This window comes from Ursus americanus, chromosome 36 (assembly GCF_024610735.1).
Source record: "Ursus americanus isolate L20-20 chromosome 36, mUrsAme1.1.p, whole genome shotgun sequence".
NCBI lineage: Eukaryota > Metazoa > Chordata > Mammalia > Carnivora > Ursidae > Ursus > Ursus americanus.
Genome location: NC_142162.1, coordinates 26,389,449 through 26,401,798, shown reverse-complemented (window position 1 = coordinate 26,401,798; position 12,350 = coordinate 26,389,449). Strand labels below are relative to the sequence as shown.

Sequence of the window (12,350 nt, the reverse complement as noted above, 5' to 3'; positions counted from 1 at the left end):
GACATCAGATTGAATCTAGGCTTAAGCGGTGATCAAATTTTATCAGACTCTTACTCTAGGAAATTTTGCCTGACTGAACAGTATATGTAAATTTCAACAATGGATCTTACCTAATTTTTGTGGTTTCTTAATACCCAGATTACTCATGATAAGGAGAAAGCAGAGCGGAAAAGAAAAGCTGAAGCTGCTAGACTGCATCGCCAGAAGATCATGGCTCAGATGTCTGCTTTACAGAAAAACTTTATTGAAACTCACAAACTCATGTATGACAGCACCTCAGAAATGTCTGGGAAAGAAGACTCCATTATGGAGGAAGAGAGGTAAACCAAGCAAAACTAGAAATTAGCAACTCAGTTTTTTGGAGAAAAAAGGACATATTCATTTTAAATAAAATTTTTCCAAAATTTTTTTTATAGTAAGGGAAATTACATTATTTTTAAACAAAGGAAAGGCACAAGTGAAAGCTCTTAAGGTATTTATTGAATGTAAGTTTATGTTCATAAGCAGTTCAAGTGCACAAATAGTTTGTTGAGAGGCTTTATACACAAGAAGATAAAAAATGGGGGGGCGCCTGGGTGGCACAGCGGTTAAGCGTCTGCCTTCGGCTCAGGGCGTGATCCCGGCATTCTGGGATCCAGCCCCACATCAGGCTCTTCCATTATGAGCCTGCTTCTTCCTCTCCCACTCCCCCTGCTTGTGTTCCCTCTCTCGCTGGCTGTCTCTATGTCTGTCGAATAAATAAATAAAATCTTTAAAAAAAAAAAAAAAAAAGAAGAAGAAGATAAAAAATGGGAATGGCAAAAATTAGATCAACTTCTGTTATCTTGTATGCACAGGCTCTTTTATTTATTTTTTTATGTTAAAAAAAAATCTAAGTACTAATTGTACTTTTTGTGTTTCTTTGAACTTATCTTAATTTTCTTTTATATTACGTATTGCAGAGTGTGTTACATATTGCACAGGGTTTTTTAGATGCACATTTATGTATCAGTTCAAATATCCCACATCATTTTTATGATTTCATGTAAAAATGACTGCAGTTATTATAGATTGAAAACAAAAAATCCTTCATCTGAAAAAGATGGTTTATATTTATTTTTCTTTTTTTCTTAAAGAGAAAGAAGACAATGTGCTCATGGTTGTGGTCATGGATAGCACATTAGAAAACGGGAATCAGTAAATCTGGGTCCCACTGTGGTGTGCTCTTGGGGAAATCAGTTAACCTGCTAGGACTCATACTTTGTGGGATGTTATACGGTCACAGTGAGAAAAGGAGACAAAATAAGGGTACTTTTGATAGCATTCTGATTAAAATTATTGTAAATACCTCATGTGGCTAATTTTTAAAAAATAAGCTTCCACTGCTCTTTAAACAATTTGTGTTGTGGATAGTTTTAGAAAATTGCCTTTGCAATAACAGTAGAAACATTATACATTATATATCTGTAGTCCTGAAGTTGAATATGCTAACAAGGACCACTAAGAATAAAAATTATATATTTTAAAGATTAAAAAAAAGATATGAAGGTTAAGGTATCCTTGGCTGATGATAGTAATAAAACTAGAAATTAATACAAAACTTTAAACAATTAACAAGTTCTAGCCCTCTAGATACTACATATTAGCAACATACTGTTTAGAAAGTAATGAAAGAGTAAAGAAATTGGATATATTTATCCAAATAAGAGGATATAAGCAAGTATGTGCTCAGAGTTAATTAATGGCCTTAATACTTTTATTCTTTATTTTTTATTGCCTGATTGACTGCATACATAAAATTACCGTGTTCTCATTGAAAACAATTCAAATAATACAGTAAGTTCCCTTTGACCATCTTCTACATTCCTTATCTTTCTTCACGGATAACCATTGTTGATAAATAACTCTTGTTCTGTACCTCTTTCTGTGCATTTATTAATGTGCACATAAATTGTTTTGTGTTTTTTAATAGTTTATTTTACCATGCCCTTTGTTCTGCAGATTGCTTTTTACACAGTGTCTTATAAATCTTTTCATGTCACTGCATATAGATCTATGGTGTAGATTCTACATGATTCTTTATGACTACTGCATAGTAGTCCATAGTGTGTATATACAGTATTTTATTTATCAGACTTGGGGCATTTAAGTTGATTTTCCCTTATTTTCCAATTTTCCCTTATTATAAACAATGTGTCAGAACCTTTTTATATTTGCCTTCTTGTACAATTGTGTAAGTACTTGTCAAGGGTGGAATTAGTATGTGAAAGGGCTGAGTCATAATTATTTGAAATTTTAATAGATGTTGCCACAATGTCCTCCAGAGTAGTTTTACCAATTCATACTCCCAGCGGTTTTGAAAGTCCCTGTTTCCTTCATTTTCACCAATACTTACTATTATCAGTACCTGAAAAAATTAAATAATCAACATTATAAATCTGTGCCATTCTGAATTTCCCTGATTACTAGTTAGTACTAGGTTGAGCATCTTTTCATATGATTGTTCACTGGTCTGTTGTGTTTCGTCTTCTGGGAATTACCTGTTACTATCCTTTGCCCATCTCTGTTGGGTACTTTGCTTTTGTTTTACTGATCCTTAGAAGTCCTTTAAAATTATGGATACTAAACTTTGTTGCATGTTTCCCATATTTTGTCCCTAATTCTTTTAACATTAATTACGAAGTTTAGCCATAGAGAAGTTTTCATTGTTGATAAGGACAGATTTATCAGTCTTTTAGAGTTTTAATTTTTTGTATCTTAAGAAGGCTTTCTCAATCCCAAAGTCACAAATATATTTTCTTACATTTTTTGAAACAAAATTTTAATTACACAGCTATATTGGCACATTTTCCTTTTAAAAATCAAATGTTAGACATAGAGCTAAAGTTCTGTTTGAGCACTAACCTAGATCCAGGACCCCTTTCTGCCCTTCCTCAGAAGATATTCTGATTATAAGTTTTATGTTTATCCTGTCAGAATGGCTATTATGTTATTACATATAAGTATATGTAACTATAGAAATTATATAGTTCATTCAGTCTTTCATTTTATTTGCATAAGTGGTATGTGTCATTCTGCAACTTGTCATTTTCACTTAGAAATCTGCAACATGTTCTTATGTACAAAACGAGCTCAGTGTTTCTCAGTCTTGGCATTTGGGCAGCAGTTCTTTTTCATGCTCCGTGAATTGCAGGACAGTTAGCATTTCCAGCTCCTCATCCACTCATTCCAGTAATGTCCCCTAGTCCTTATGATAACCAAAAAAATAAACCTTACCCCACTTCTTGCTGAACACCTCCTATGAGGTTGTATCACACCTAGCTTTTTAAACTGCACCTTTTAAAAACTGCATAATATTCTGTATTATGTAATTTCATTTACATTGATGATCAACATTTAAGTTATTTCCAGTTTGTTGAACGTTCTGTGACGTTTCAGGAAGCTTCTTGCTCAGGTAAAGAGGCAGTATTGCAGAGTAGTTCAGAGCATAGCCTGTTAAGTCAGATCACATGGGTAAAATCCTGGCTGTACTACTTCATAGTGATGAGTTATTAGGTAAGTTTCTTATTGTGTCTAGGCCTCAGTTTCTTCATCTTAACAGTGGAAGGTAATATTAGGACCTATCTCAGGATTGTTGGAAAGATTAAATGAGTTAACGTAATATAAAGTATTTGAAACGGTGCCTCACATTGCAATTAGTGCTTTATAAATACTTGCTGTTATTATATTATTATTACACACATTGAGTACATACTAAGAATTGCTAAATCATTAAGATGTAACTTTTTATTTTAATGCCTACGAAAATAGAATAGAAACTTAAATGCCTAAAAGGAGGGAATGGATAAAACTATTACCAGCGCATACAGTAAGAGTACTGTGCAGCCGTTTAAAAACAATGTTTCTGAAGAAATTTTAATGACATGAGAAAACAGTTAAGGTTCAAGTGACTAAAGCAGGATGAAAATCTGTAAATATGATATGATCTTAATTATGTAAAAAGAATGTTATAAATAGTGAACTAGACAGGAATATACAAATGGTTATCTCTAGGTTGTGAGTGTATAATGCTTTTTATTTTCTTCTTTATACTTTTCTAGATGTTCCAAAATTCCTTAGTAAGCATGTATTACTTTTATAATCAGAAAAAACTAATAAGCCAGCTTCTTGGTACAATAAATTAGGTATAATTATACAGTCTACTTTGTGATCTGCTTTTCTGCACTTGGCAGCCCAAAATGTATTTTCTAATAAGCAAATTAACTGATAAGAGTCAGAAAAATCAAGGGGAAAGATTTTAAGCTACTATTGCTAAGTTATCATTTTTATTTTACTATTTTTGTTCTTAAAGTTCTTGCCCTGCAGTTACTTAAAATCTACCAAAATATAAAGACAAGTGACCAAAATTTGTGTCCTCATTTCTGGTCGTTTCTCTTGGTAGCACCCCAGCAGTCAGTGACTACTCTAGAATTGCTTTGGGTCCTAAACGGGGTCCGACTATTACTGAAAAGGAGGTGCTGACATGCATCCTCTGCCAAGAAGAACAAGAGGTGAAAATAGAAAATAATGCCATGGTATTATCGGCCTGTGTCCAGAAATCCACCGCCTTAACGCAGAACAGGGGAAAACCTATAGAACTCTCAGGGGGTATGTATTGTTTAATAAATATCCTTTCGAGCATTTCTTTTTGTACTTCTATAATTAGAAAAAGTATTGAAAGAAGTTTGGGAATGAGACTGTATTTAGCTTTATTCAGTCAGATCACATTTTATCCATGTGTAAAATGGACTCTAGGTCTTTACATGCCACATTGGCTCCTTTGTTTAATTTTTTAATTGTAATTTTTGTTAACTTGGCCACATTGCTCAGTCTGTCTCTCTCCGCCCTATCTCCATTTCTCTTTGCTGAACCTTTTGAAGGTAGGATGCAGGCATATGACTTTCACCCTAAATATTTCCACATGCATTTTCTAAAACTAAGGATAATCTATTACATCTGTCATACCATTATAACATTTAAAAAGGTGAATAATAATTCAGGAACATCACCTAACGTAAAATCCATGTTTTGATTTTCCCAGTCGCCCTCAAAAAAATTTTTTTTTTAGCTAGACTTTTCTTTTTTCAGGATCCAGACATGTTTCATGCATTGCTTTTATTATGTCTATTTTAGTCTAATTTAATCTAAAATAGTCACTTAGCCCTTTTTTTTCATGATAACTTCTTTGAAAAATGCAGACCTATTGTTCTGTACAGTGTCTTACATTGTGGATTTGTCTGATTGTTGCCTCAAGATTAGATTCATGCTTTCTTGACAGGGACACTAATTAGGGTTTTTTGTTTTGTTTTGTTTTTTTACATTGCATCAGAGTTAGCTGCTTTATAACATACCCTTGGAATAATAATAATAATGATAAAAAAGACTAACATTTATTGATTACTTACTGTATGCCAGGCACTTATTAAGTGCTTTTTTGTGTATTTACTCGCTTAATCCTCACAACAACTCTATGAGTTTGGTACCAATATTGAATCCATTTACAGATGAAGGAACTGAGGCAAGGCCCAAGGCCATGAGTTATATGTAATGAAACCAGATTTTGAACCACTTCATCTTTGCTTTTGGATTTATCCAGTAGATTATAATGCCTTAAATATCCCTTAAAAAGTAATTGAAATTACTCTTAAAATTGCAAAAGCAAATTGTGCTTGAATCACAGAAGATCACTTCAACAACTAAGACAAAGCAACTTAAACCTAATGTTCAGAATAAAAATGCAAATCAAAAATGCAGGGTGTCATTAATTCATACTAATTTTAAATCCTACTTGGAAGTCGAGCTTTTTATTTTTCTCTAAAATTTTTATTTACTATTAAGAATATATCTTCTGCTACCAAGATACTATGACAGTTTAGTAGGAAATTGCTAAGGAAGTTTATGGTTAGAAATTTAGACCTGAGAATCTCTTTTTTTTTTTTCCATTTTATGACCATGGGGGAGATGAATACATACCTCCTCTTTTTGTCTTCCTGTACCAGAAACCGTGGACCCACTTTTCATGGATCCAGACTTGGCATATGGAACTTACACAGGAAGCTGTGGTCATGTAATGCATGCAGTGTGCTGGCAGAAGTAAGTTCTCCTGACATGTTTTGAAAGAAACTAGGAATAATTGAAGTTCACTAAAGGCCACAAAAGAATGTTTTCTCATGTCTTCTTTCCTTCCTTTTTATGTAAATAATTGAAGCAGTTTTAATTACTAATTTTGTTTGCGTGATACTCATTATCACCATTAGAAATGGGTTAAAAAGTTATCAACTTTAAATTTTCACTACTCCTTTGTACTTCCTGGAGAGGAAGTACTTATGGAGTAAGCTAGTTGGTTGCTCTTGATCAGTATTTGTGTAAAAGAAGCTGTCATCTTTCTTCCTAAAAATCTCATTTCCCTGAAAACATAGAGTAAAAAGTACCTTTGAGATAAAATAGGACACCTCTAAAAGAGAAAAATTTAGAAATATAATTCCTAGGAAATCTTTTGTATAGAGTTCACCCTTTTGGCATTATTAAAATACATCATTTTCCTGTAATGGCCTTTACTCTTATAGTTAGCCATCGGAAACTTAGGGAAGTAGTGTCTATATTGTATTTCCATGCTTTTGGGTTAGGAGCCATGTTATGACTCAGTAGGATTATTTTAAATTTGTTTGTGCCCTGACGTGTCTTCCAGTTTGCCCCCAAAAGAATGGGTATCCTGTTTCTTCTGTAATTGTAGCTTGGGTATTGGGGCATGTAGATTCTAAAGACTTTTACTGAGGCAAAAATTCCAAATTTTTGTCACTTGGATTAGAACAAAGATAAATGTATCATTCTGAATGGACATATGCCTTGGAATTTTGCAGGTATTTTGAAGCTGTCCAACTGAGCTCTCAGCAGCGCATTCATGTTGACCTTTTTGATTTGGAGAGTGGAGAATATCTTTGCCCTCTTTGCAAGTCTCTGTGTAATACTGTGATCCCCATTATTCCTTTGCAACCTCAAAGGATAAACAGGTATATTTTAATTCATGTTTTGGTTAATTTTTTTAAAAGCTGTCTTTAATCCTTTCATTTGTGTCTGTTTTGATTAGATTGCTAGTTTCTTTTGCTATTTAAAGTAAGTAATACTTTTTCTTTTCGTAACTTTTATTCTACCTTTAAAATACGATAAAAATCCCCAGTTTTGGGTCTCTAAAATAGCTGTAATGTTCATTAACTCAAATCTGTGTGTTGTGTGTATCTTCTAACAGCCATGAAAGCAATAGAAAACTTGGATCTCTAGCTTAAGCATTCACATAAGGAGAGAAGATGCTGAGAAGATTCATTTCTTTCATATAGTCCTTTGACACCATTAGAATTACTCTTCAGAATTTGGTTTCTCTAAAGGTCTTTGTATTATTATTTTTAATTCTGTTTTTTCTGAAGATCCAGTTTTCTAGCTGTAGATACATGGACAAAATGTTAGCTAGAAAAATAAAAACTAGATTCATCGTGTATCTTTGGATAGCTTTTGAGTTTTTAGACTAAGTTTTTACACGTTTCTATGCTGACCATCTGTAAATGGAATTTAACAGCAAATTTATTCATTTGTTATGATAACTGTAACAATTGTATATTTCTATGTTGTCACTGTTGTACTTGATAACAGTATTATTATTGTTATTTTCTTAAAACTCAATGAATTTGTAATAATTTGCCTAAGTTTTGCTAAAGAAAATGATTTTGTTGATAAGACTTTTAACATGTTTACACAACAGAATGTTCAGGGGTGATAGGCTTGGCAATCAGGGTCAATAAGAAGTTGTTCTATCTCTACTATTCCAGGTCATCAGAAAACCTGATTTGGAAATTGTCTTCTACTCAGCATATAGGGACATAAAGTGTCATGTGTTAGGAAGAAGGTGGCATCGGAAGCATTTATCTTTTATTTTTTGAATAATTGATATATTCTAGGCACTCTACCAGGCACTTGCTACATTATTTTTTTTTAATACTCAAATAGCCTAATAAAGACAGGTACTGTTATTCCCATTTAAAAGATAAGGAATTGGAGACCATGAGTAGTTTTTACTTGTCCCAAGACAGACCCAGAATTTGAACCCACACCTGACTCCAAAGCCTTACCTAACTATACACATGAAGACAAAAATAAAACAAATCATAATAAAATTAAGTGACTTTTCCAACTTCTTGTTAGCTTGTAGAAGCCTTTTTTACACAGTGGTTTCCAAGTAAGGACTATTAAACATGTAAATTATTCTCTAAAGGAATATTCAGCACCTACTTCCCTTGATGTCTTTACAAATAGGACGCTTCAGGAGTGCCTGGGTGGCTTAGTCATTGAGCGCCTGGCTTTGGCTCAGGTCTTAATCTCAGGGTCCTGAGATGGAGCCCTTAGTTGGGCTCCCTGCTTGGTGGGGAGTCTGCTTCTCCCTCTCCCTCCACCCTTCCCCCCTCCTCCCTCCCATTCATGCTGTCTCTCTCTCTCTCTCTCTCTCAATAAATAAATAAAACCTTCGGGGGGAAAAAAAAAAAGAATAGGATGCTTCAGGGCAGTCCTTTCTAAAGTTAGACCAATCCTTACAACTGGGTCTCTTTGAACCCTGTGACACTTTTAGTGTGTAGTAACACCTTTGTTACTTAGGATCCGAAATACATAATTATACGTAACATTTCTATTAGGCCCTTGAACCTACCTATGTAGTTGAATATATTTGCCTCTTTTGTTTTTGGCAAATCAACAGGAGTATAATCTAAGATGTGAAAGTTGAGAGTGTATAAAAAACTTAAACTAGTAATAAACTGATATTTTTAAAGAATATTGGTCATAACCAATCATAATACACTTTCTGAGAACTGAAAAAATTCTCAGGTCAAATTTATGTCCAGATATGTGAATTTTGGCATAGTTCATTATATATTTTCACTTCACTCAAGACTGTCCTTTCAACAGTCCCTTTTAATAACATTGTTTCTAGTCTCCCTTGGTTGTTAATAAAAGTTTGGGTCAGGTCCCTGCCCTTATGGAATTTGTATTACAGAAAGGAGAGACCAACAATAAACATATGAATACAAAGTGTTGAGTATTTAGAAATACTATGACAAAACTAAAGCAGCAAGGTAAAGGGCTAGAAACAGACCTGGTGCGTGAGACTATGGACACAGTCATCAGGGAGCTCTTCTTTGGGATAATGACATTTGGATAGGGACCTGAATGAAGTGAAGGACAAGTAGTGCTATTCTCTGGAAGAAGAGAATTTCAAGCACAGGCAGTATAAAGAGCAAATGCCCTGAAGTAAGGATACATCAGCATGTTTGAGGCACAGCGTAAAGGCAGTATGCGTGGAATGTATTTTAAAAATACATAGTATTTTATGTGTGGTGGGAAACCATCGGAGTATTTTGAACAGAAGAGTGATACCAGATACATTTTAAAAGATCCTTCTGGCTGTTACACAATGAATACATAGATAATAATGAAGCACTGTTATGGAAGCGGGAGGAACAGTTAATGTATTGAAATAGTTCAGGTGAGGGATAATGTAACTTGGATTAGGGTAGTAACAGTGGAGGTAGAAAGAAGTGATCAACTTGGTATGTATTTAGAAGGTAAAACCAGCAAGACTGGCTGCTGGGTTTGAGGGTGGGCTGTGAGAATCCGAGAAATCAGTGATGACACATAGTTTTTTATTTGAGTGACTAGAATGGTGATTCCATTTAATGACATTTGTTACTTCTAGGTGTTGGGCCTATCTTATTCCTTGTACTTTTAAAATTCTCCTCCCTCCCCAAACTACATTTTTACTTTTATTTATTTGTTTATTTTACTGAAATATAGTTGACACACAATATTACCTTAGTTTCAGTTGTACTGCATAGTAATTTGACAAGTCTGTACGTTATACTGTGCTCATCACAAGTGTAGCTACCATCTGGCACCATATAGCACTATTACAATACCATTGACTATATTCCCTATGCTGTACCTTCAACCCCATGACTTATTCTTTCCATAACTAAAAGCCTGTATTTCCCACTCCCCTTCACCCCTTTTGGCCCATTCCCCGCCCCCTCTGGCAGCCATGAGTTTGTCTTCGTATTTATGGGTCTTTTGTGCTTTGTTTGTTCCATTTGTTTTGTTTCTTAGATTCCACATATAAATGAAATCATATGGTATTTGTCTTTCTCTGTCTGACTTACTTCACTTAGCATAATACCCTCTAAATCTGTCCATGTTGTCACCAATGGCAAGATCTCACCCTTTTTTATGGCTGAGTAATATCCTGTTGTGTCTATATACCACATCTTCTTTATCCATTCATCTATCAATGGACACTTAGGTTGCTTCCATATTGTGGCTATTCTAAATGATGCTGAAACTACATTTTTAGACATATACGTTTCTATGACCTAGGAAGTTAATCTGAAGGAATTTGACTTTTTTATAACAGCCATTTATCCATAGTAGAAAGACTCTACAAGTTCATCTTTTCAGTTTGACTTTGTGCCAATGGCTTAATAATTTTTAAATGTCATTTTTCAGTGAGAATGCAGAAGCTCTTGCTCAACTTTTGACCCTGGCACAATGGATACAGACTGTTCTGGCCAGAATATCAGGTTATAATATGAAACATGCCAAAGGTTTGCTTAAAATTATTTTATATTTAGCTGTGTGAGATTTAAGTGTCAGAGTCTTTAATTTTTTCTCAAGTACTTACTGCTCTAAAATACGGTTTGCCAATACAGATTTGTTGACTCTGTATTAGGAAGTAAAGGTTTTCAAAGCCAAGACTAAGTTTGGCTTAAATCACTTTACTTGATTAAATAATTTTCATACTGGCAAGCAATATGGACAGTGGTTAATCTGGAGTCACACTGGTTGGAGTTAAATCTTAGATCCATCGCTTACTGTCTCCGTGATCTTGGACAAGTTATTTAACCTCTCTGTGCCTCAACTTTCTTATTTGCAAGGTGGGAATAATAATAGTACCTATCTCACTAATTGAAGGATTGAGTTATCCTTGTAAAGTGAAACAGTGCATGGTACATAGTATAAGCATTAGCTGTTACTGTTACTAATTTTGTTACTATGTTGTTATTAATAACAAAAACAAAAATTTCAAAATTGTTACCTCATTTATATATTCCTTACAGTTGAGAGATAAGCCTATCAAAAGACTCTGAGAAGTTAAAAAAAAAAAGGCAGATTGACGAGGCAAGTCAAAATTTGAAGAATGCTTGGCAATGAGTTTCCTGGGTTTTTTCCTCCTTTATTTCCCAGCTTTGACCTCAGGATAGCCTGAGTCACAGAGCTTTGTAATGGGCATAAACAGCAAAAAATTCAAGAGAGATCCCCTCTTTCTGGCCAGAGGATCAGGAAAAGAAGCCCTTTACAACTGGAGAGTGTAAAAGGAATTCCTGTTGTGGGTTTTTTTTTGTTGTTTTTTTTTTTTCATTTTCTGACCCTCTCCTGAGGTCAGCCCCAGTCATGGAGCTACAGTGCCATGGTGGCCATATAGACACATAAAATCCCAAGAGAAAACCAGTATCTCTGTCCAGAGGAACTGGAAAAAAAGGGACCTCTGTGTTTCAAAGGAGGCAGGGTGAATCCTCATGAGTTTTTTCTGTCTTTAACTCATAGCTTCACCCCACAGGTAATCCCAGTCACCTGAATCTGCTTGACAACAGAGGATACTAAAACTGAGAGAAACACGTCATTTTGGCCAGAGGAACTGGAAAAAGGGCCCCTTGGAGCTAGAGAATATGGGGGAAATCCCAGAGAGGAGAGAGCTATAGAAGGGAAATCTGTTTTTGAAACCAGCAGGAATCTTGGGCTTGCCTCCAAGATGCACATGTTTAGAACAGGCCCAAAGAAACAGCAACAGGGTTGAGAATGAAGCTGCAGTAAACCACCACTTAAGTCTTAGACTAACCCCTGAGTAGTACATGCACAGGCAGAGCCAAACAGCATAGCAAAGGCTGTAAGACTAACATTGGAACCAACATACACAGTGAGACAAAACTTACTGAACCTACCTGGGTTGTTTGCCTACTAAAATAAAAAGAAAGACACATTTTTCCAGAGAATTTTAACAAGAACCAAAACTTCACGATATAATACTCAAAATATCCAAGATAAAATCCAAAATTACTGAGCATCCAACTCTCAAGGAAAAAAACAATCAAATGCCAATCCTGAGATGTTTTAACATTGAACTTTTGACAAAAAAATTGAAGCACCTATGTAATCATTAAACAAAAAGTAAAGGTGAACACGTTTGAAATGATTGGAAAAATATGAGTTCTTGGCAGAAAAGAGTAGAAACTATTTAAAAA

The 12,350-nt window shown here is 34.5% G+C and overlaps 1 protein-coding gene across 1 annotated transcript in view; it reads left to right on the top strand.

The window, feature by feature from the left end:
* Positions 1 to 12,350, top strand: part of UBR1 (ubiquitin protein ligase E3 component n-recognin 1) — a 133,225-nt gene that overhangs the window by 83,878 nt on the left and 36,997 nt on the right. Inside the window, exons 29-33 of the mRNA XM_045771719.2 lie at positions 139 to 320; positions 4,421 to 4,626; positions 6,018 to 6,111; positions 6,879 to 7,028; positions 10,558 to 10,655. Coding sequence (XP_045627675.2) covers positions 139 to 320; positions 4,421 to 4,626; positions 6,018 to 6,111; positions 6,879 to 7,028; positions 10,558 to 10,655 — 730 coding nt within the window. The remainder of the gene's footprint in view (positions 1 to 138; positions 321 to 4,420; positions 4,627 to 6,017; positions 6,112 to 6,878; positions 7,029 to 10,557; positions 10,656 to 12,350) is intronic.